This window comes from Gymnoscopelus microlampas, assembly GCF_963454915.1.
Source record: "Gymnoscopelus microlampas genome assembly, chromosome: 6".
Classification (NCBI taxonomy): Eukaryota; Metazoa; Chordata; class Actinopteri; order Myctophiformes; family Myctophidae; genus Gymnoscopelus; species Gymnoscopelus microlampas.
The window spans coordinates 6641817-6664946 of record NC_139943.1 but is presented as its reverse complement, the minus strand read 5'-3'; the positions used below and the strand labels follow the sequence as shown (position 1 = coordinate 6664946).

The following is a 23130-nucleotide window of genomic DNA, read 5'->3' as shown; positions in this document are numbered from 1 at the left end:
TAAACCGGTTTTAACTTGTTTTAACTGGTCTCTTCCCAGTTTAAACTGATTTTAACTTGTTGGTTTTAACTCGTTTGAACTGGTCTCATCCCAGTTTAAACTGGTTTTAACTGGTCTCATCATCCCAGTTTAACCTGGTTTTAACTGGTCTCATCCCAGTTTAAACTGGTTTTAACTGGTCTCATCATCCCAGTTTAACCCATTAAATCCGGGAACACGTCTGTGTTATTTTAGATTTGAGCTATAACCATTATTTAATACTTTGGTTATTCAAAAAATAGCAGATCTACAAGCTCACAGCTACGGGCTTGTAGATCTGCTATTTTAGAAAAACCTTTGTGCTAATCTTCGAATACAAATATTTGTAGAAACAAAAAGTTTCACTCAAACCTTTGCTTCTGGGGGGGGGGGGGGGGGTCCCTGGGGGGGGGGGGGGGTCCCTGGAATACAATATTTTACAAATGTTCGCTTTAAAAAAATATATATTCAAAGATTTGCAAATTTTGTCCTAAATGAAATACAAATAATCAGTGGTGGAAAAAGTACTCAAATTCTTTACTTAAGTAAAAGTACCAATACTGCAATATAAAAATACTCTGTTACAAGTAAAAGTCCAAGATTTAAAATATACTTGAGTAAAAGTACAAAAGTATTGGTATCAAAATGTACTTAAAGTACCAAAAGTAAAAGTACTAGATATTTGAAAATAGCAGATCTACAAGCTCACAACGCGTCGCGATGCGACGCGTTGTGAGCTTGTAGATCTGCTATTTTCAAACAGCCTAGGTATAAAATAGGGCTAAAGTGGTTAATGTATGTTTTATAATGTAATAATTTATATCTGAAAAGTAATTAGTAACTAAAGTTTTCAAATAATTGTAGCGGAGTAAAAGTACAATATTTGCCTCTGAGATGTAGTGGAGTAGAAGTAAAAGTATTGGAAATTGGAAATACTCAAGTAAAGTACAAATACCTCAAAATTGTACTTAAGTACAGTACTTAAGTAAATGTACTTAGTTACTTTCCACCACTGCAAATAATCAATGCATATATAGCTTGCAGCTTATCGGAAATGGACATTCTAAAATGAAATGACGAACAGGCGACAGCTTCCGTTCTCGGATTTCGGAAGGTGTAGTTCCAGATTCTATAATAGCATTCCCAGTTGTCTGGCTTACGCGAGACTGTCGTCCACGCCGCCGCCATTCCATCCACATCCCCAAGCTCTCTGCTACAGATATATACTGTCTGCTCGTACAGAGTGAACGTTGTCCGTACGATGAACGTGCGTCGCTTACAGCGACATGCTTTGTTGTTCCAATTGTATGTCATATAAACATGTACACAGGGTTCCTTTTGTTAACAAAAAATAACTTGACACATTAAGACCAGAGGCGATTCTTAAAAAATATCTAAATCCTAACAGTTTTTTGAAAAAAATAAAATAAATAAATGTTTTCAAGATTTTTCAAAAATAGCAGCTCTACAAGCTCATAGCGCGGCACTCGGTGCCGCGCTATGAGCTTGTATATCTGCTATTTTTGAATAGCCAAAGAAATCTAAAGTGACACAGATAAAGCTAAGCCCTATATTCTTTGTCATACAACAAATAGCAAAAGTAGCCGATCTACAAGCTCGTTTGAGCTCGTTTGAGCTTGTAGAGCTGCTATTTCTTTTGCTATTTCAATTTTTTCGGGGGGAAAAAAGAGAGATTTTGAGAACATTTGATAACAAATAGAACCCTGTTTGTACAATTTGCTGGAAAAAAAGGTGGGAATATTTAGCCATTGGTTTTAGGAAGCTGGACGTTCACAGCTGCTTTACCCCAGAGAAACTGCTTTGAGATACTATATCTCAAAGCATATAGATGTGTAATATTATCAGACAACACACAGTAATAATATCAGACAGCATACAGTAACAATCACACAGCATACAATAATAATATCAGACAGCATATAAGAATAGCAGACAGCCTACCAGAGGTGGAAAGTAACTAAGTACATTTACTTAAGTACTGTACTTAAGTACAATTTTTAGGTATTTGTACTTTACTTGAATTTCCAATTTCCAATACTTACTTACTTTTACTCCACTACATCTCAGAGGCAAATATTGTACTTTTACTCCACTACAATTAATTGAAAACTTTAGTTACTAGTTACTTTTCAGATATAAATTATGATATTATGAAACATACATTAACCACTTTAGCCCTATTTTACACATAGGCTATTTGAAAATAGCAGATCTACAAGCTCACAACGCGTCGCAATGCGACGCGTTGTGAGCTTGTAGATCGGCTATTTTCAAATATTTAGCACTTTTACTTTTGGTACTTTAAGTACATTTTAATGCCAATACTTTTGTAATTTTACTCAAGTACATTTTTTACTTGTAAGGGCGCGCTCCCACCGCACTTTTATTTTACCTCTGGGGCAGAGTCTGCCAATGCTTTGTCAATGCAAATGCGTGGATTCTTGGAAAAAATCTGCAAGACCAGGAATCCTCGCATTTGCATTGACAAAGCATTGGCAGATTCTGCCCCAGAGGTAAAATAAAAGTGCGGTGGGAGCGCGCCCTAACAGAGTATTTCTATATTGCAGTATTGGTACTTTTACTTAAGTAAAGAATTGGAGTACTTTTTCCACCACTGCAGCCTACAGTAATACTATCAGACAGCATATAAGAATAACAGACAGCATATAGTAAGTGTGTTCATTCACGGTTTTAAAACCTAAATGTCTCATATTCTGAGGTACTTGTGTGTTTCAATCATTGTCATTCTTAGCTACCATTATTATATTATGCTTCCTGTTATTTATTTATTTTTCTTGATATCATGTATGAAATGTCATTTGTCTGTGTGCTCTTCTGGTGTGTATATCATTTTGTGCATTATTACTGGGAATTTAATGAAGATTTATAATGTTATTGTAAGAATGTCTGATTTTGAGTTTTCCAATGATGTTCAAAAAAATATCTCCGATTGAGATTAAAAATAATTTGTCATCCTGAAAACACAGCAAAACATTATTTTTCTACTGTAAAGAAAGCTAGACGACCTGTAGCCAAATGTATCATGAAATAAAATGTGTTTTGTGTCCTCATGATGTTTCTCATAATTTGGTTAATGAATGTGTCTCTGCCATTATGGAACACTTAAGTTTTACTTAAGTAAAAGTATAAATACTGCAATGTAGAAGTACTCTGTTACGAGTAAAAGTCCGGAATTCAAAATGTACTTGAGTAAAAGTATGAAAGTATTGGCATCAAAATGTGCTTAAAGTACCAAAAGTAAAAGTACTCATTACGCAGAATGTCCCATTTCAAGTTTTCAAATCTTTTGAAAATAGCAGATCTACAAGCTCACAATGTGTCGCATCGCAACGCATTGTGAGCTTGTAGATCTGCTTATTGTAAGCTACTTTGGGCTTGTTTTTCTGTAAAGTGTCTTGTAAATATCGGTTGTTGGGGGTTGCGTTTTTTTTGGTCTTGTTTCTATAAAGTATAGTTGCTTATTTGGGGCTTGCTTCCAAATGTTTTAATTATCATTTAAACCAGTGGTTGATGTCATGGACCCCCAAATTAATGTGTTTGTCCCTAACCCCCGTCTCAAAATGTTTTGTGCCACGGAGCCCTGTACCAGATTTATCATTAGCATTTCTAATATAGCCTATTATATTGCTACCTTTTCTTAAGGAAGTACTTACAGTAAGTACTTCTTTCACCACTGTGTACAGGGCAGCAGGTACTTAGTGTACATCCAGTAGTAGTACATAATGTACTGTACATTATTATCAACTGGAATGGCAACTACATACACATTGATTACTGCATGTTTTTGTGAGGGTATTAACTACCCTATGAGACACGGGGAGAACATGCAAACTCCACACAGAGTAGGCCCTTTTCGCCAACCCTCTTTAGATTTCTTTGGCTATTCAAAAATAGCAGATATACAAGCTCATAGCGCGGCACTCGGTGCCGCGCTATGAGCTTGTAGATGCTCTCTTTGTCTTAAAGGGTTAAGTACAGTACTCTAGTAAATGTACTTAGTTACTGTCCTCCACTACTCGTGTTTGCAGCATTTAACCTCCGACTGTAGCCTACCAGACCCGTAAGGGGTCCGGCACACCGGTTGATTTATTGTATGTAAACGAGATGAGGCTTCGTGTCATTGTGAGTCATAATAAAGAGTTCTTATTTGACCAGGATGACGTCCTCCCTGAACCAACAACCCTCTGATCCGGGCTATAGAAACAAGACAGGACAGAGTTACGTAGTGCTGCTTTAACTGTACTGTTTAACTTTCACAATACCGACTGAGTTCATTGAGTTGTATATTGTTTTATATACTGTTTTCTGTTATTGTGGGGAAGGCTTTGGTGAGCTTGTCGATCTGCTATTTCCAGCGATTGCTGGGGTGAAGTGGTTAAAAAAATGTTTAGCTCACATTTGTAGATCGGCTTTTTTTCATAGTTTTGGGTCCCGGAGAGAATTTTTCTTTTGGGTCTCAAGCTAAACAGTTTGGGAACCTCTGATCTAGAACTGTGGCTCTCAAACGTTCTAATTTCATGGACCCAGTAGTTTAGTATGCATGAGGAGATAGATAGATAGTAGGTAAGGAAGGTTTTAACAGCTTCATTTGTAATGAAACTAAGCAAACTACTTCACAAACGTCAACACCAGAGGGAGCTCCACAAAATATGTTAAACCCAGATTTGGCTCTAACAAGGGGTTAAATTCCGGATTTTCTTCCTAATAAGAAGAGCAAAATCAACAGGAAGTTAACATTTTTATTAAAACAACAGACAGTACTGGGATTGGTGACGTTCTTTATTGTCGGAATCAGCTTTGTTTGTGTTCGTTTATGTGCTAAAAGAGTTCCAGTTCTCTTTTTTTGTAAAACGTTTTTATACTGTTTTTCAGTAAACTAAAATGACGTTTCAATTCCAGTTTTCGTTATTTCGTTTTAGTCAACAACCTTACTGGAGAACCATCCGAGCTTTTAACTCTTTGCGTTTATCACCACAAGGACCCGAGGGAGTGCGGTGCCCGGTGTGAAGTCGGTCAGATCAGCGGTTGTCCAGAACCGCCGATCTGACCGATATACCCATATATAGGCATATGGAGCTCTGGTTGTCCAGAACCTTTTGCCATAACTCTTGACCTGCTTGTCATACAGACAACAGCTGAGTCGCCTCACTGGACTCGGTTCAGAGTCCTTGTCCTCCATTGCTGTGATTGACAGGAGAGATAATCAGAGGAGCAGAGTTTGAACCATTACGGTTTGAACATGGATTGAAGTATGGACAGAGTTTCTCAGTGAAGGTGCAGCCAGTGAAAGAGTAGAGATGAACTCTGGTCTCCACATCATAAAAGGAGACCAGACCCTCCTCATAATCCACAAACACTCCCACTTTCTGGACCTCCTCTCTTACAGGGAGGAGGACAGCAGGGTCAGCAAGAGCCTTGTACTCATTTCCGTTCCTCAACCATATAGTCCAGCAACCATCTTTGGGTGTCAGATAGATTCCCTTCCTGTTGATGGACTCTCTGGCCACTCCTATTGTCCAGTCAGTCTTCCCTCCAACCTGAACCTCATAGTATAACCTTCCTGAGGAGAATCCTTGTTTTCCTAAGACACAGTGACATGTAGAGAATCTCTCTTTGTTGTCAGGGAGATTCTTCCTAACATTTCCATGACTCACTTGCTTTCCATCCTCAGACAGGATGAGTGCACAGTGAGCTGTATCAGGGTCCAGAGTTACATCCACTACATATTGCTGGATCCTCCTCAGATCAACACCACACGGCTTCTTCATTTCTTCACTGAGTGTCTTCTCCAGCTGAGCAACAGCTGTCCACACAGTCCCCACATATGAAGACAGATGGACATTAACCTTTGTCCAGTCCTTGATGGGTGGAGGGGTGTTGATGGATGTGAAGTTGTGGAGGAGGTGGAGGTGGTCTTCAGTGTGTGAGAGCTGCTTCAGCTCAGCGCTTCTCCTCTCTAACTGAGTGATTTCATGTTGCAGCTCTTTGATGAAGCCTTCAGCCTGTTTCTCTGTTGTTTTTTTCTTCTCTTCAATCACATCAATGAGCTCAGCCTGGCTTCTCTGAATACAGCTGATCAGAGCAGTGAAGACCTTCACACTGTCCTCTATCTCTGTGTCTGCATCCCTCTGGCTGAGCTCTACTGAGTGTTTGACCTCCTGAATCCTCACTTGTCTGTCCTGGATCATCTGCTGGATCTCAGCCTCTGTCTTTCTGTCATAATCGTCTTTCAATTTCTGACTCCTGAACTGTTGAACCATCTCAGAAATAAAAATATTGACAGATACTTCTGGTCTCTTATCGAAGGTCCTGTTACATAGTGGACACTGACACACATCGCTAGTGTACCAGTAATGTGTGATACAGGTTCTGCAGTAGGTGTGTCCACATGGAGTACTGATTGGATCGGTGAACAGATCCAGACAGATAGAACACAGGAACTGCTGTTCAGAATGGAGAACGCTGGCAAACGCCATCTCTACACACTGAGGATAACTATGAACAAAACCTCCACTGTGTAGAACCAGCTTTTAAATAGAGCTCCTCAAATCTCGACATCAAATATGACCTCAGTTTTGCCCAAATATGGAGTTCCACGTGGCAACAGACCGGTCTCCAAGTACTCTGATTGGAAATATCAGGTAACCGTGGCAACTTGATATCAACAGACAGGGAATGGGACGCCGTGCGCTGCAATTAAGATAACTAGAGGTTTGGGCCGCTTCGCGGCCCTCACATCTGGGCCTGATCAGCTACATCACAGCTACGTTGCACCAGTGATCCAACTGATATGGCCATATATGGAGATGCGCAGTAGGGTGGGGTCCTAGCGACCAAGAACAAAGTTGCTGCGGCCAAAGATAAAGTTGCTGCTGCCAAAAAGAAGGAAAGCCGCTGTGGCTAAAATGTTAAAATGTAGTTTTATATGAACTGTACAATATGTAAGTAGCATTGAAGGCGGGGGAAAGAAGCCTAAGTATTAGCCAGAGCACTGATCAACAGTCTGTGGCAAGTTTTTGGGCAAGTGGAGTGATCGCGTGCTGACCAACCCCGGACGTACTTTTGGAGGTCATTTCAATTATAGTAGTATATAAGATAAGATAATATATAAGATAAGATATCAATTGTAAGTGATATTATCTTCATCAGTGTTTCCAAAACGTTTTCATGTCAAGGACCCCCCAATTAACATGTATATTTGGCCGCGGACCCCCATCTGAAAACATTTTGTCCCACGGAACCACATCATTTGTCATATTTAAAAAATATTCCACATTCTTAAAACAAATCACACCCTGTGTGAAGGTAGCGGCGCCTTTGATACATTTTGTCATCGATATGTGTTTATAATGTGTTTATAGCCACGTGTCATGTGAAGCTTGACCAATCACTTTGTTGACGCACCTGACCAATCAGAAAGTTGACGGACCTGACCAATCAGAACGTTGACGGACCTGACCAATCAGAACGTTGACGGACCTGACCAATCAGAACGTTGACGGACACGGACAAAGTCAGGTATAGAGCAGGATCCGCTCTATACCTAAAGGTATAGAGCGGCTAGCTAAAAATCACACCCTGTGTGAAGTGAGTGGTGCCTTTGATGAGCCCCGTATTGACCCGCGTATTGATGTTGTCATCAATGTTTGTGGACAGACATACATACATACATACGGACACATGGACAAAGTCATGTATAGGAGTGGTTGCCTTCGGCACCACTCAAAAAAAAATCATGATGTTTTTTTTACCAGCTTTATGGTGAGCAAGCTGGTCCATATTCAGTCACTGAACTATGCGACTGGCGGCACGGTTGCCAGATCTGCTTATTATCATTGCCCCGCAAAATTGTATTTGAAAATAGCAGATCTACAAGCTCACAACGCGTCGCATCGCGACGCGTTGTGAGCTTGTAGATCTGCTATTTTCAAATAGCTGATGTATATGTTAAAGTGCTCATGTGGCTCATAGTTGCTTCTTTTGGGCTTGTTTCTCTCACATAATCTGGCAACACTGACAGGGGGGCCAATCAGTGACTGCGTTTCAACTGCTGTCCGTACAACAGTGAAAAGCAGGCCCCTGATTGGCCCGGTTCATTTTCTGATTTCTCATACTCTCTGCCTATGGGCCGAAGTCCAGACTGATACCGTGGAGGAACGTGTGAGTGAATCCACGTTTCCATCAGTCTGGCCAATGCCAGGCTAGATTTTCTCCTCCTTGGCTGTCCTTTCAGCCGGTGAAAATAGCAGATCTACAAGCTCACACTTGCAGATCGGCTATTTTCACTAGTTTTGGGTCCCGGAGAGAATGTTTCCTTTTGGTCTCGAGCTTAACAGTTTGGGAACCTCTGATCTAGAACTGTGCCTTCAAACGTTCTCATTTCATGGACCCAGCAGTTTAGCATGCATGAGGAGATAGATAGATAGATAGATAGATAGATAGATAGATAGATAGATAGATAGATAGTAGGTAAGGAAAGTTTTAACAGCTTTATTTGTATGGAAATGTATTTTCACACAGACAGACCCTCTTCTAGAGCTGGGGACCCCCTGTGGTCCTTGACGTGGTTAATCCAGGGGGTCAGGTGGCAGCTTCTTAACCCCTCAAACACTTTCAACCCCTAGCCTGGGACCAGACGAATCTGCGAGTGCAAAAATAAATTTGCACTCTGCGATTTGGGTCTGCATGGCACCGCTCCAGAGCATTTCCTGCTCCAGAGGACGTGTGTAACCAATCAGGGCCCAGTATTCGAATATGGGAGACTGTAATTGGTAGTTGGTTTGTAGGTCTAACCCAGGGGTCTTCAACAGGGGGTCCCCAGAGACCCCTAGGGGGTCCTCAGAGTTGCTACAGGGGATCCGCCAAATCTTTGTCATATGATTTTTTTTTTACATTAACCACTTGAACCCTAGCATCCCTTTTTCTGAGGAGAACTTTAGCCAAAAATAGCAGATCTACAAGCTCGGCTATTTTTTCCCGGTCTTAATGGGTTAAGTTATACTGAAACGAATTTTAATACTGAGTGTATTTTAATAGACACCATACCAGCAGTGGTGGAAAAAGTACTCACATGTTTTACTTAAGTAAAAGTATCAATACTGCGATGTAGAAGTACTCTGTTACAAGTAAATGTCCGGAATTCAAAATTTGCTTGAGTGAAAGTACAAAAGTATTGGTATAAGAATGTACTTAAAGTACCAAAAGTAAAAGTACTATAACATTTTTGAAAATAGAAGATCTACAAGCTCACAACGTGTCGCGATGCGACGCGTTGTGAACTTGTAGATCGGCTATTTTCAAATAGCCTATGTATGAAGTAGGGCTAAAGTGGTTAATGTATGTTTTATAATAATTTATATCTGCAAAGTAACTCGTAACTAAAGTTTTCAAATAATTGTCGTGGAGTAATAGGTGTCCAATTGGCTCAGTTATTATTTCATAATCATATCATATCATAATCATATCCTCCCTAAACCAACATGTGAGGCCCTGCAGCTGTCTCCCCCTGTGGGAACAATAAAGTTGTGTTTGACTCTGAGGGAGTGGTGCCACAGCTGTACCTCATGTAGTCAAACAGCAGGAAGGACACAGAGCTGTTTATTCATGGAGGCGTTTCATAATATGACACAATAACCAGGATTTAAACATTGCTACAGACCAGACATAATGTCTTCACACCAGAACATACAGTACAGAACGCTGTCGTCTTCTCTTCCACCATAATAAATGTCTGACCTGAAGTCATTAGTACTGACGTCATAGCAGTATACTGGCCTCCAACTCAAGTACCACGATACTGGTACTTTAGACCTGTGGTTTCCCAACCTTTTTCATGCCAAGGACCCCCAAATTGATATACATTTGGCCGCGGACCCCCATCTGAAAATGTTTTGTGCCAGGGACCCCCCCCCCCCCCCCAGAAGCAAAGGTTTGAGTTAGAAATGTTTGCTTTAAAAAATATATATTCAAAGATTTGCAGACATTTTCAAGGTTTTTCAAAAATAGCAGATCTACAAGCTTTGTAGATCTGCTATTTTTGAATAGCCAAAGCTAAAGCGGTTAAATAGATGGTGAAGCTATGATAACTAATTTCGCTGGGGACCCCCTGGTACTCCCTCAAGGACCACTGGTGGTCCCCGGACCACTGGTTGAAAACCACTGCTTTAGACCTGTGGCTCCCAACCTTTTCAGGCCGTGACCCCCCCCCCCCCCCCCCCAACAAAAAAATAATCATGATGTGAACTGTCACTTCACTGTCATCTGGGCCCGAACCACAGGTTGAAAACTACTGTTTTAGGACCAGTTCTCAATGGTTTTTAAAAATATATTTTTAGTTCTTCCCTTTACCCGACTACAGCATTTTGCTTAGAAAGCTGCAAGAGAAAACCATAGCTATATGAAGGCACCATTTACCATCAGTGCCTCCTGAGCAGATTTATTTTAAAGGCTTGATTTTCACGAACCCATTCAATCTGGGAACGCATACTGTGTCGTTTTAGATTTTTTTTGTTTACTATAACCATTGTTTTATACTTTGGGCTTTTCAAAAATAGCAGATCTACAAGCTCATAGCGCGGCTCCGAGTGCGGCACTATGAGCTTGTAGATCTGCATTTTGTTAGAAAAATCGTGAAAATTTGTGCAAATCTTTGAATATATATTATTTTTCAAAGCAAACATTTTGAACTCAAATCCTTGTTTCTGGGGGGATCTACAAATGTCTTCTAAATCCTAACAGTTAAAAAAAAAAAAAAATATATATATATATATATATATATATATATATATATATATATATATATATATATGTTGCTATAGGCCTATATCAGTGGTTCTCAGACTTTTTTCATGGCAAGGACCCCCAACATTATATGTATTTTGTCCACGGACAATGTGTTAATGTCTTCGTCATGATTCATGAATCATATTCATTTCTTCATCTTGATGCAGGATGCAGGCTGTTAATGATCAACCTGTCATTCACACCTCAAACAGCTGGTAGATGCACCATGATGATGATGTCAGAGGCCTGTCAGTCAGCTGTCGTTTTGGCACACACACACACACGCACACACACACACGCACACACACACACACACACACACACACACACACACACACACACATTGTGTGTGTCAATTAAGATAAGAAGACTGGAGCAGAGCGTCAGAGGAGGAGGGGGGCGGGACTTCCTGTAAGGTGGTCCAGTATAAGAGGCGGCGATTGGCCGTGGAGTGGCACAGCTGACAGGCACACAGGCAGACAGACAGCAGTCATGGAGTCATGGATCTGCTGGGTCCTAGTGGCCGCCTCTCTCACCTGGAGCACCACCGTAGTACAAGCCAGACAAGGTAAGATCCACTGTTACTCACATAGTGTTAGTTTTAAAAAGGTTATTTCTACTTTAAAACACTTCTGGGGCATGTGGTGAACAAAGTATATATATATATCTTTGTGTCTCCTATCGGAACCGCAGCTATTACAGTGCCACACTTATGTTGGGTATTTCATAGCTTAGTAGGCTATTTATCACAGACCATACGTTATCCCAGGGGTGGTAACTTTGATGATGGAGAGGGCCACTATATTCCCACACTCACTCCAGAGGGCCACATTTCATATACTGTCGGGCAGACACGTCTTATCTCCGTATTTTAACTTTTTTCTTAAATGAATGCCATACTTCGACCATTCTATGAAGAAATATGAAAATCGGCAAAAATAGCCGATCTACAAGCTCAAAACGCGTCGCGGTGCGACATGTTTTGAGCTTATTGTAGATCGGCTATTTTTGCTACTTTTGAATTGGAATCCAGATTTCTTTAGTGCTATTTTTTAATTGGAATCCTGAAAAGTAACGTTTTTATTTAATTTCAAATGCATTTAGTTATACTTATGTTAACTTTTTGGACTTTTTGGAAAAGACAATAGAATTTTTATCCTAGTCATTAAGCTACTATAATATAGACTGAAGTAATTAAAGCGGGTCATGTTTGCATGTTAGGAATTGTAACAGCTGAAATCAATAATATATCAGTATTGTGATATTAACCTGCGGGACGCATGAAGTGAAGGTGGGGGCCGCATGTGGCCCCCGGGCAGCCAATTGCCCATGTAGGCGTTATCCCAATAACTTTCTATTTGTGGACAATTTCACTAAATATTATGTTCATGGTCATCATGCATCCACACACTCTCATAACCTCAATGGTTGTTGTGCCGACAACGCTCTAAACGTAGACAGTTTTAAAAGTTGCTTGATTCAATATTTTGATATTTGATATTGATAATAATAACCTGTTTTAATTTACAATTCCACGTTAGACTCATTGAAAACACAAGTCCCTGCTTCCGGTGACTGATTTGTCCTTTATTATATTATAGGGTTCAAGTGGTAAAACCGGTCGCTTGTTTTGGGCTTGTTTTCGTGGGCCTGGCTGCCTGTTTCTTTTGGCAAAATCTGGCATAACTGAGAACTTTCCATCTCTTCAGACTCAACCCCCGGCCCGTAGCGTCTTTCTTTTTACTTTTGACACCTTTTTTTTTGTCGTTATGCCAATTGATGCCTCCCCACACACATTTCTGTGTTGTCACTTAGATAGCATGTTATTTAATTTGATATCTGGCGGTAACCTTTGGAAATTCTCGTATTATTCACCCCAAAACTACAAATGGCCTATATTTGTAGTCTACTATTCTTATGGTTTTCACACAACAACAACAAGTTTCTGTCCTGGTTTTGTTGGCCTGCAGCTCAGAACCATGTGAGCAGCATCTGCAGCGCGTGGGGCAGGCAGCACTACAAGACGTTTGACGGCTCAGTGTTCCAGTTCCCCGGTCAGTGCGAGTACAACCTGGTGTCCGACTGCCACGACACCTACCAGCGCTTCTCCCTCCACGTCAGGAGGGGGCGCTCCAGAGTCCTCTACCTCCTGGGAGCCGTCAACGACGTCACCTTCCACATGTCCAACGACACCGTCACTGTCAACGGAGAGCCGTAAGTTAAGCGCTATTATTTTAATTGTAATTTTAATTTTATTTGAACCCATATATATGTTTTGGTAATTTTGTATTTTTTGTTAAAAAGGTTAAAGTGCTATATTCTGATCGTATTGCTACAGAGTGTTTGATCACGGGGTCTCTCCAGCTCTTTAGTAAACATAATATAGTACATTTAAGCCAATCAGGGGAGAGCACTGAAAATGCATTTTATGTTTAATAAAGAGCTGGAGAGACATGGGAGACTCCTTTTACCAGGGATGTGCACAGATAGACTCTAGGTGGTGCTAGAGCACCTGCCCTTTGCCCTCTTGACCAGAAGTGCCTTTTTGAACAAAAACAGCAGGGGTCTTCAACAGGGGGTCCGGGACCCCTAGGGGGTCCTCAGAGTTACTACAGGGGGTCCGCCAAATCTTTATGTGATATGATTTTTTTTTTTACCATAACCACTCGAAACCTAGCATCCCTTTTCTGAGGAGAAATTTAGCCAAAAATAGCCGATCTACAAGCCCACAACGCTTGTAGATCGGCTATTTTTGGCAAAGAGGTATAGGTGTAGAGGGAAAAAAGAGCAGACCAAGTAAACAAAAAAAAGTATAATTTACTTGAGCACCTGCCCCTCAAAATGTCTGTGCACGCCACTGCCTTTTACTGAACAAACACTCTATGGCAATGAGTACTATCACAATATAGTGCTATTTGACACTTATTTTAACAAATTAAATCACTTACCCTACCTTTAAGTCAAAAATATGAGTACCTTTTCCACCACTGGTTGCTATAAACTATAGCAATGATACACGCTCTGTGCTCTGTGCATGCTATCTATATGTTTTTCCTTGGCCTCTAGGGAGTGTGCGTGCAAATAGGTTTCACACTGATCTTTGCGATTATAGGTAAAAATGCAAATCAGCCTGTTATAGCGCCACCATGAGCCTGATTTGAAAAGATGAGGGTGGCATTTCTCAAATATGTGTTGTTTCCTCCTAGCATTGACTTGCCGTACTATGATGGAGGAATCCAACTGGAGAGAAACGCCGTTTACACCAAACTACAGGCCAGAGCTGGAATCACCATCATGTGGAACGGAGATGATGCGGTCATGGTACAGTACAACATACTCTACAATGACATAAAAATACAATAATTTACATTAATATGATATTTTACTTTTTTTCTATGGATTTCTCATTCCTAAGCCAATCATTTGATGACCGGCAGCGGTTCCGGTAGGAGACACAAAGAGTCTCCTTTGTGTCTCCTACCGGAACCGCTGCCTACCGGTCCGCTGGTCATCAAATTATTGTCTTAGGAATGAGACAAAAAAAAAAAAAATCAAGTCTCCATGGGATGACTAATCCATAGGAAAAAAAGTCATTTTGGGGGTGAACTATCCCTTTAATGTATCTATGCTGTACTTCTAGGTGGAGCTTGATCCAGAGTTTGCTAATCGTACCTGTGGTCTGTGTGGAGACTTCAACGGTGTGGTCGACAACGAGTTCATCCATAAAGGTCTGTGTGTGTGTGTGTGTGTGTGTGTGTGTGTGTGTGTGTGTGTGTGTGTGTGTGTGTGTGTGTGTGTGTGTGTGTGTGTGTGTGTGTGTGTGTGTGTGTGTGTGTGTGTGTGTGTGCGTGCGTGCGTGCGTGCGTGCGTGCGTGCGTGCGTGCGTGCGTGCGTGCGTGCGTGCGTGCGTTGCGTGGACATTCATTTATTGTATGGAAACACATAAACCCATTAAAACCCATCTGTTTCATCTTTAGATTTCATAGCGTGGCACTGAGTGCTGGCTATGAGCTTGTAGATCTGCTATTTTTGGAAAAAAAAAGAATGTGTGCAAATCTTTGAATATATATATATTTTTAAAGCTAACATTTTTTAACTCAAATCTGTGCTTCTGGGGGTCCCTGGAACAACATATTTTGAGATAGGGGTCTGTGGCTAAATACATATAATTTTGGGGGTCCTCGACATGAAAAAGTTTGGGAACCACTGATATAGCAACATACGTGTTTTCAAAAAACGGTTAGGATTTAGAAGACATTTGTAGAATCATGAGCTTTTATATCTGCTATTTTTTTAACAGCCAAAGAAATGTAAAAATGACACAGATGCGTTCCCGGTTTTAATGGATAAAGCACGTTAAGGTTTGGTTTATAATACTAATTTACATATTCATATCTCAGATCGCAGGATTCCTCCGGTAGAGTTCGGTAACAGACAGAGGGTCCATCGTGCGGAGGATGAGTGTGAAGACCCTTACGAAGAGGAAGATGAAACGGACGATGCTGAGACCCTCGCGGACCCCTGCCAGGAGTTTGTAAGCATTCACTTCAACCACCACGGACCCCCGTTTGTAGTGGAGGGGGGGGGGGGGGGTCCAAAACCTATACATTCTGTCTGTGACCGTTCTCTGACTAAGATGTTTTGATGATTGATTGATTTGACTTCCTATGGACCTTTTATAAAATATTCCACTCCCAGGTCCCTCCCAAACATCTCAGCATGTTTATGAGGCTTTAGGTTTCATGACATTCAGTTTTACAACACATTAAAAGTCTTTGTCATGGTCCTTCAAACGTGTATAAAAGTTTTAACTGAAAATTCCACTCCAGTGAGCCATCGCAGATTACTTTTCAGCCTAATTATTCAGAAAACCCCAGACCACAGAAAATCCACTGAATGTTCAAAGTTCATTTTTTTTTGGTGTAATTGAGGTCATAAAACCCCCAAAAAACATAAAATAAAAAAAGTCAAAATGAATGTCATAGAATCTTTAAGGCAGCTCTCCACCTCACCGATTTTGGGCCGACTTGGCGTTGCAAAGCGCTGGAAAGCGTCTCTTGCCGACAACCTGTCGTCGCTAGCACTGTGTCGTCGGTCGGGACTCGCAGATTACCGTGGATGACAAACCGAGCAGGTTCGGTCGCTGGGCCGACTGGTAGAGCTGTCGATAGCCGTGGGGTAGTGAAGAGGGGGGAGAGAGAGGGGGTAAAAGGTTTGGTCCGAGCTGGCTCCGGTGTTGCCAGATTATGTGAGTGAAACAAGCGACCAGGTCGATGAACACAAGCGCAAAAGAAGCGACCAGTTTCACCACTTGAGCCTTGTTACATCAGCTATTTTCAAAAAGTAATCTTGAAAGCAAGCCCAAATAAGCAACTATACTTCAGAAACAAGCCCAAACACTCTATCCCTCTCTCTCTCCCTCTCTCTCTCCACCCCCCCCCCCCTCTCTCTCTCTCTCCCTCTCTCTCTCTCTCTCTCTCTCTCAGAGAGGCGTGTGTGAGCGCCTGTGGTCCTCAGAGTCGTGGAGGTCTTGCAGATCTGTGCTGAGCGCGGAGCCCTACATCCAGACGTGCGTGCAGGACATGTGCGCGTGCGAGGAGGAGGAGAAAAACAGCAACAGCACCGCCCAGGGGCAGGGCTGTGTATGCCACACCCTGGGGGAGTATTCACGCCAGTGCTCCCATGCAGGAGGTCAGCCTGCAGACTGGAGGAGGCCAGGCTTCTGTGGTGAGTTATACTCGGTGGTGCAAAGTAACTAAGCACATTTACTCAAGCACTGTACTTAAGTACAATTCTGAGGTATGTTTACTTTACTGGGGTATTTCCAATTTCAGTACTTTTACTTCTACTCCACTAGGCCTACACCTCAGAGGCAAATATTGTACTTTTACTCCACTACAATTATTTGAAAACTTTAGTTACTAGTTACTTTGCTGATATAAATGATTATATTATAAAACATACAGTAACCACTTTAGCCCCATTTTATACCTATAGGCTATTTGAAAATAGCCGATCTACAAGCTCACAACGCGTCGCGATGCGACGCGTTGTGAGCATGTAGATCTGCTTTTTTTCAAATATTTTGGTACTTTTACTTTTGGTAGCCTACTTTAAGTATTGATGCCAATACTTTTGTACTTTTACTTTAGAATTTTTAGAATTTTAGAAAAAAATCCAGACTTTTATTTGTAACAGAGTATTTCTCCATTGCAGTATTGATACTTTTACTTAAGTAAAAAAAAATGCAGTACTTTTCCCACCACTGGTTCTTACCATTAAAAAAAAAAAAAAAAAACATATACTTTCCTCTTAATTCATATTTCCCTCAATTGAAACAAACCCTGGATACGGTTTGGTAACTGTTTTTGAGTGGTGTCAACCACTCCTTCAAGTGACTGTGTGGGTCTGTATGTATATGAGCACAGCAACAACAGCTGCAGCTGATTGCAACACAAAGATGCAACCAGTTACACTAATTAAACACAAATAGGAGACAGTGCAACACATCAGAGGCATCACTCACTTCACACTGGGTGTAATATTTTGCTCTGTACCAGTGGCGTGCACAGACATTTCGAGGGGCAGGTGCTCAAGTAAATTATACTTTTTTTTGTTTACTTGGTCTGCTCTTTACCAAAAATAGCCGATCTACAAGCCCACAACGCCTCGCAGCGCGAGGCGTTGTGGGCTTGTAGATCTGCTATTTTTGGCTTCCTCAGAAAAGGGATGCTAGGTTTCGAGTGGTTATGGTAAAAAGAAAACCCTAGGGGTCCCGGACCCCCTGTTGAAGACCCCTGCTGTAAACTGAAAAAAAAAAAAAAAAAAAAAAAAATTCCCCCTTTTTTTCAAAAGGGCACTTCTGGTCAAGAGGGCAAAGGGCAGGTGCTCTAGCACCACCTAGAGTCTATCTGTGCACGTCCCTGCTCTGTACATAGTTTTGAACTCAACCAGGTCCTGACATTTCAGTGTATTCAATACAATAAAGAGTGGTTTGGTTCCCTGTAATCAGGTTTATATTATTGCTTCTCTAAATGTTATGTTGTGTGTGTGTGTTTCTACAGCCAGACAGTGTCCGTTCAACATGCTGTACCAGGAGAGCGGCTCGCCGTGCGTGGACACGTGCACGCACTCAGACACCAGCTCACTGTGTGAGGAGCACAAGATGGACGGCTGCTTCTGTCCTGCAGGTTAGAACCATAGAGTTATGGTTAAAGAACACACACACGCACACGCACACGCACGCACGCACGCACGCACGCACGCACGCACGCGCGCACGCGCGCACGCACACACACACACACACACACACTCCTTCGGTACTCTATTGCCATTGGGACAGTGTTTTCTAATGTGTGTATTTAATCTATGGGGACAGTGTTTTTAATATATTGTATATTAAACTACAGGGACAGTGTTTATAATATATTGTATATTAATCTATAGGGACAGTATTTATGATATTAATATTAATATTACTCTCTAGGGACGGTGCTGGATGACATCTCTCACACTGGCTGCATCCCTCAGTCTGAATGTCAATGTAAACACGACAAAATCTACAACCCTGGTCAGGTGTTCCAAACGGACAGAGAACAATGGTATGTTTCATCATCATACAAATAACCATATTAAATCATGTATGTTGGGAGTGACGCGTTTGTTTAAAGAGATTCTGGGATCATTTGTCTTGTCTCATAATAATATATGTTTTATATATTTCAGTACATGTACTGAGGGAAGATAGTAATCTAATATATGTTTTATATATTTCAGTACATGTACTGAGGGCATATAGTAATATAATATATGTTTTATATAGTTCAGTACATGTACTGAGGGCATATAGTAATATAATATATGTTTTATATATTTCAGTACATGTACTGAGGGCAGATGGTAATATAATATATGTTTTATATATTTCAGTACATGTACTGAGGGCATATAGTAATATAATATATGTTTTATATATTTCAGTACATGTACTGAGGGCAGATGGTAATATAATATATGTTTTATATATTTCAGTACATGTACTGAGGGCATATAGTAATATAATATATGTTTTATATATTTCAGTACATGTACTGAGGACATATAGTAATATAATATATGTTTTATATATTTCAGTACATGTTCTGAGGGCAGATGGTCGTGTAAGAGCCTTCCCAGTCCGTCTACATGCTCTATTGAGGAGGGTTCACATTTCACCACCTTCGATGGGAAGACCTTCACCTTCCATGGAGACTGTTACTACACCATGGCCAGGGTGGACCCCAAGGTAAAATATATACCATTACTGTTAGAGAGGAGAGCAAGGTAAAATATATACCATTACTGTTAGAGTGGAGAGCAAGGTAAAATATATACCATTACTGTTAGAGAGGAGAGCAAGGTAAAATACATACCATTACTGTTAGAGAGGAGAGCAAGGTAAAATACATACCATTACTGTTAGAGAGGAGAGCAAGGTAAAATATATACCATTACTGTTAAAGTGGAGAGCAAGGTAAAATATATACCATTACTGTTAGAGAGGAGAGCAAGGTAAAATACATACCATTACTGTTAGAGAGGAGAGCAAGGTAAAATATATACCATTACTGTTAGAGAGGAGAGCAAGGTAAAATACATACCATTACTGTTAGAGAGGAGAGCAAGGTAAAATATATACCATTACTGTTAGAGAGGAGAGCAAGGTAAAATATATATTATTACTGTTAGAGTGGAGAGCAATGTAATATAATGTAAATCTTATGTTGTGTATTGCAGGACTCTACGGGGCCCAGGTTCACCGTTCTGGTCCAGTTGGTTCCATGTGTGAACTCAGAGTTCGACACGTGTGTGAAGGCTGTCAGCGTCCTGCTGAACAACGACAGAAACAATGTAAAGCGTCCGTCTTTCATCAGTAAAGACATTATGTCATCTTTCAACTATAGACATTATGTCATCTTTCAACTATAGACATTATTTCATATTTCATCTATAGACATTATTTCATCTTCATCTGTAAAGACATTATTTCATCTTCATCTGTAAAGACATTATTTCAGTATAATCATCAGACATGTGATAAACGTACTGTGATTGCAGGTGTTGACGTTTAAAGCTGACGGCAGTGTGAAACACAACACGCAGAGCATCAAACTGCCGTACCACACAGGTAGGATATTATTATGAATGTATTGTTAAACTGTAAACAGTATTGTATTACCTACATCTCTCATTTGTTGTCATTTAACCACAAACATCCACATTCTGGCCAGCATGTCATAATAGGCCAACATTACAGTATGTGAAAACATTTTGGTCGAAACCGCAGATCTACAAGCTCACGAAGGGTCGTGCGACATGCCAACATTGTCGACAGGCTATTTTCTGTGAAGACATTTTTGGTGTAAGGGAAAGAAGGAGAGTCAAATACAGAGCCCTGGGGGTTAAAGGGTTAAAGTTGTGAAGACCAAAAACACTTAAAGCTGCACTACAGTATATATGTAACTTTCCTGTTCTAACCTGGATTTGAACCTGTCTCCTGTGCAAGTGCTAAAATTGTGACAAAATTACATTAAATTCATAAAGAACAGTTACATGGTGCCACTTTAACCCATTGAGACCTGAAGCCGATTCTACATGTCTCCTAAATCCCAACAGTTTTCTGAAAAACGTATGTTTCTATATCAGAGGTGCTCAAACTTTTTCATGTCAAGGACCCCCAAAATTATATGTATTTGGCCGCGGACCCCCATCAAAATACCCCCAGAAGCAAAGATTTGAGTTAAAAATGTTTGCTTTAAAAATATATATATTCAAAGATTTGCACACATTTTCCACGAATTTAAAAAAATAGCAGATCTACAAGCTGACACAGTTCCAAAATGACACAGTTCCAGGTCCTGGGTTAATTATGGTGTATATTATAATTCATATGTATCTTTGTTTGTAGGGGACGTCAACGTGTTCCAGCCGTCCTCCTTCCACATCTTGCTCCAGACCAGTTTCGGGTTGCAGGTGCAGGTGCAGCATGTCCCTGTACTGCAGGTCTATCTGACCCTGGATCAGTCCTACAAGACCAAGGCCACTGGTGAGGATTACGTGTGTGTGTGTGTGTGTGTGTGTGTGTGTGTGTGTGTGTGTGTGTGTGTGTGTGTGTGTGTGTGTGTGTGTGTGTGTGTGTGTGTGTGACTACAACATGGCGCTGGGTGATGACATAACAGTGTGGGTGTGGTTTCAGGGCTGTGTGGGAACTACAACATGGCGCTGGGTGATGACATAACAGTGTGGGTGTGGTTTCAGGGCTGTGTGGGAACTACAACATGGCGCTGGGTGATGACATGAAGAGCCCTCAGGGTCTGGTGGAGGGCACCGCCGCCTCCTTCGCCAACTCCTGGAAGAGCAGCCCCACCTGCCAGGACCGACCCGACCGGCTGGACGACCCCTGTGCCATCAGCACGGAGAATGGTAAGCAATCAATCCATCTATCAATCACCGTCTGTCTGTCTGTCTGTCTGTCTGTCTGTCTGTCTGTCTGTCTCAGTGTTGATTTCGTCGACTAAAACTATGACAAAAAAATGTCTGTCGACTACCTTTTTTCACTGACTAAATAAGTCAACTAAATAAAAGCTAAGCTACTGTATGATGACTAAAACTAAGACTAAATTATGTTGACAATTTTGTCAACAAATAAAAACTAGACTAAAATGTCAGTGAGGGATCTAGTGGAGAAGAGATCCAGTAGAACTAAAACACAAGTCAATTTATGGTTGGTTGCTCTGAAAATAGCAGATCTACAAGCTCACAACGCGTCGCAGATCTGCTATTTTCAGAGCTCAACCAAGTGTAAAGTCAGCCATTACGACGCCATCAAGGCACCGCCAAAGTACATTTTATTTATTTTATTATAAATCAACTGTAGATTTAGCCGACTAAAACTAGACTAAAACTAAAACATTTCAGATGACTAAAATATGACTAAAACTAAATGGAATCTGATTGAAAAGTCTATGACCAAAACGGAATCAAAATTTGCTGTCTCAACGCTACTCTGTCTGTCTGTCTGTCTGTCTGTCTGTCTGTCTGTCTGTCTGTCTGTCTGTCTGTCTGTCTGATGTTCACTGTTCATCTTCCCTCAGAGAAGTATGCTGAACACTGGTGCTCCTTGCTGAGAAAACCCAACAGCGCGCTGTCTCAGTGCCACGCCACGGTTGATCCTGACACCTACTACAAGGTACTGTTCAACACTCTGTTGACCCTGACGCCTACTACAAGGTACTGTTCAACACTCTGTTGACCCCGACACCTACTACAAATCGATCTGATTAGCTCAGTCCCGTGGTAAAATTGATAAACACTCACCTACTGTAGTAGGAGCGCTTGTATCAGTGTCAATGTGCCAACATCTTGTTTACAATATTCACTGTGCCGTTCCATGGATGTATCACGGTTGGAGATGTAGTTTTTCATATGGAGAGGTTAGAGGTTAAAGCGTTCCTATATGTACAAAGGTTCTACTAAACCAACACAGACATACTGCGGCGCGGACCGCCCGGTACACTCGGTACCTTCCATTTGTACCTGGTTGTTGCTGCCAGTCGAGGGGACTAGTGTCTTGTAGAAATTACTGTGGATTTTACAACGGCGAAGAGGGTCGGAAGCACTCAGATTTGTTCCGTACGTAACACGCCTATGAAGCCCACTCCACACCAATGATTCGCCATTTAACTCCTTGCAACATGCAACTACTTGCAACCATTATCCCCAATGGCAGTTGCAAGGAGTTGCATTGGTGCGGTCTGACCTTAACCCATTTTTAGATTTGAGCTAAAAAGCATTATTTTACGCTTTTGGCTATTCAAAAATAGCAGATCTACAAGCTCGTAGCGCGGCACCGAGTGCCGCGCTACGAGCTTGTAGATCTGCTATTTTTGAAAAATCGTGAAAATGTGTGCAAATCTTTCAATATATATATATTTAAAGCGAACATTTTTTACTCAAATCTTTGCTTCTGGGGGTCCCTGGAACAACATATTTGGATGGGGGTCCGCGGCCAAATACATATCATTTTGGGGGTCCTTGACATGAAAAAGATTGAGCACCACTGATATAGAAACATAGGTTTTTCAGAAAACTGTTGAGATTTAGGAGACATGTAGAATCAGCTTCAGGTCTCAATGGGTTAAAACTGTTTTGTTGCTAGGAGTTGCGACTAGTTGCATTGGTGCGGTTAGCCGTTGTAAAGCCTCCTCGTGGCTTACTGCTGTATTAAACCATCCTGCATTCCGGTCTGTT

General features: G+C 41.1%; 1 protein-coding gene across 1 annotated transcript in view; it reads left to right on the top strand.

Moving 5' to 3' along the window:
• Positions 1 to 11334: 11334 nt before the first annotated feature.
• Positions 11335 to 23130, top strand: part of LOC311046843 (mucin-5B-like) — a gene marked incomplete at its 5' end in the record, with an annotated part of 45642 nt that continues 33846 nt past the window's right edge. The window contains 15 exons of the mRNA XM_084059418.1: positions 11335 to 11410; positions 12813 to 13056; positions 14049 to 14163; positions 14483 to 14570; positions 15243 to 15376; positions 15924 to 15976; positions 16379 to 16569; positions 17907 to 18032; positions 18329 to 18443; positions 18976 to 19126; positions 19618 to 19731; positions 19939 to 20008; positions 20789 to 20926; positions 21139 to 21303; positions 21975 to 22069. Coding sequence (XP_083915544.1) covers positions 11335 to 11410; positions 12813 to 13056; positions 14049 to 14163; positions 14483 to 14570; positions 15243 to 15376; positions 15924 to 15976; positions 16379 to 16569; positions 17907 to 18032; positions 18329 to 18443; positions 18976 to 19126; positions 19618 to 19731; positions 19939 to 20008; positions 20789 to 20926; positions 21139 to 21303; positions 21975 to 22069 — 1875 coding nt within the window. The remainder of the gene's footprint in view (positions 11411 to 12812; positions 13057 to 14048; positions 14164 to 14482; positions 14571 to 15242; positions 15377 to 15923; positions 15977 to 16378; positions 16570 to 17906; positions 18033 to 18328; positions 18444 to 18975; positions 19127 to 19617; positions 19732 to 19938; positions 20009 to 20788; positions 20927 to 21138; positions 21304 to 21974; positions 22070 to 23130) is intronic.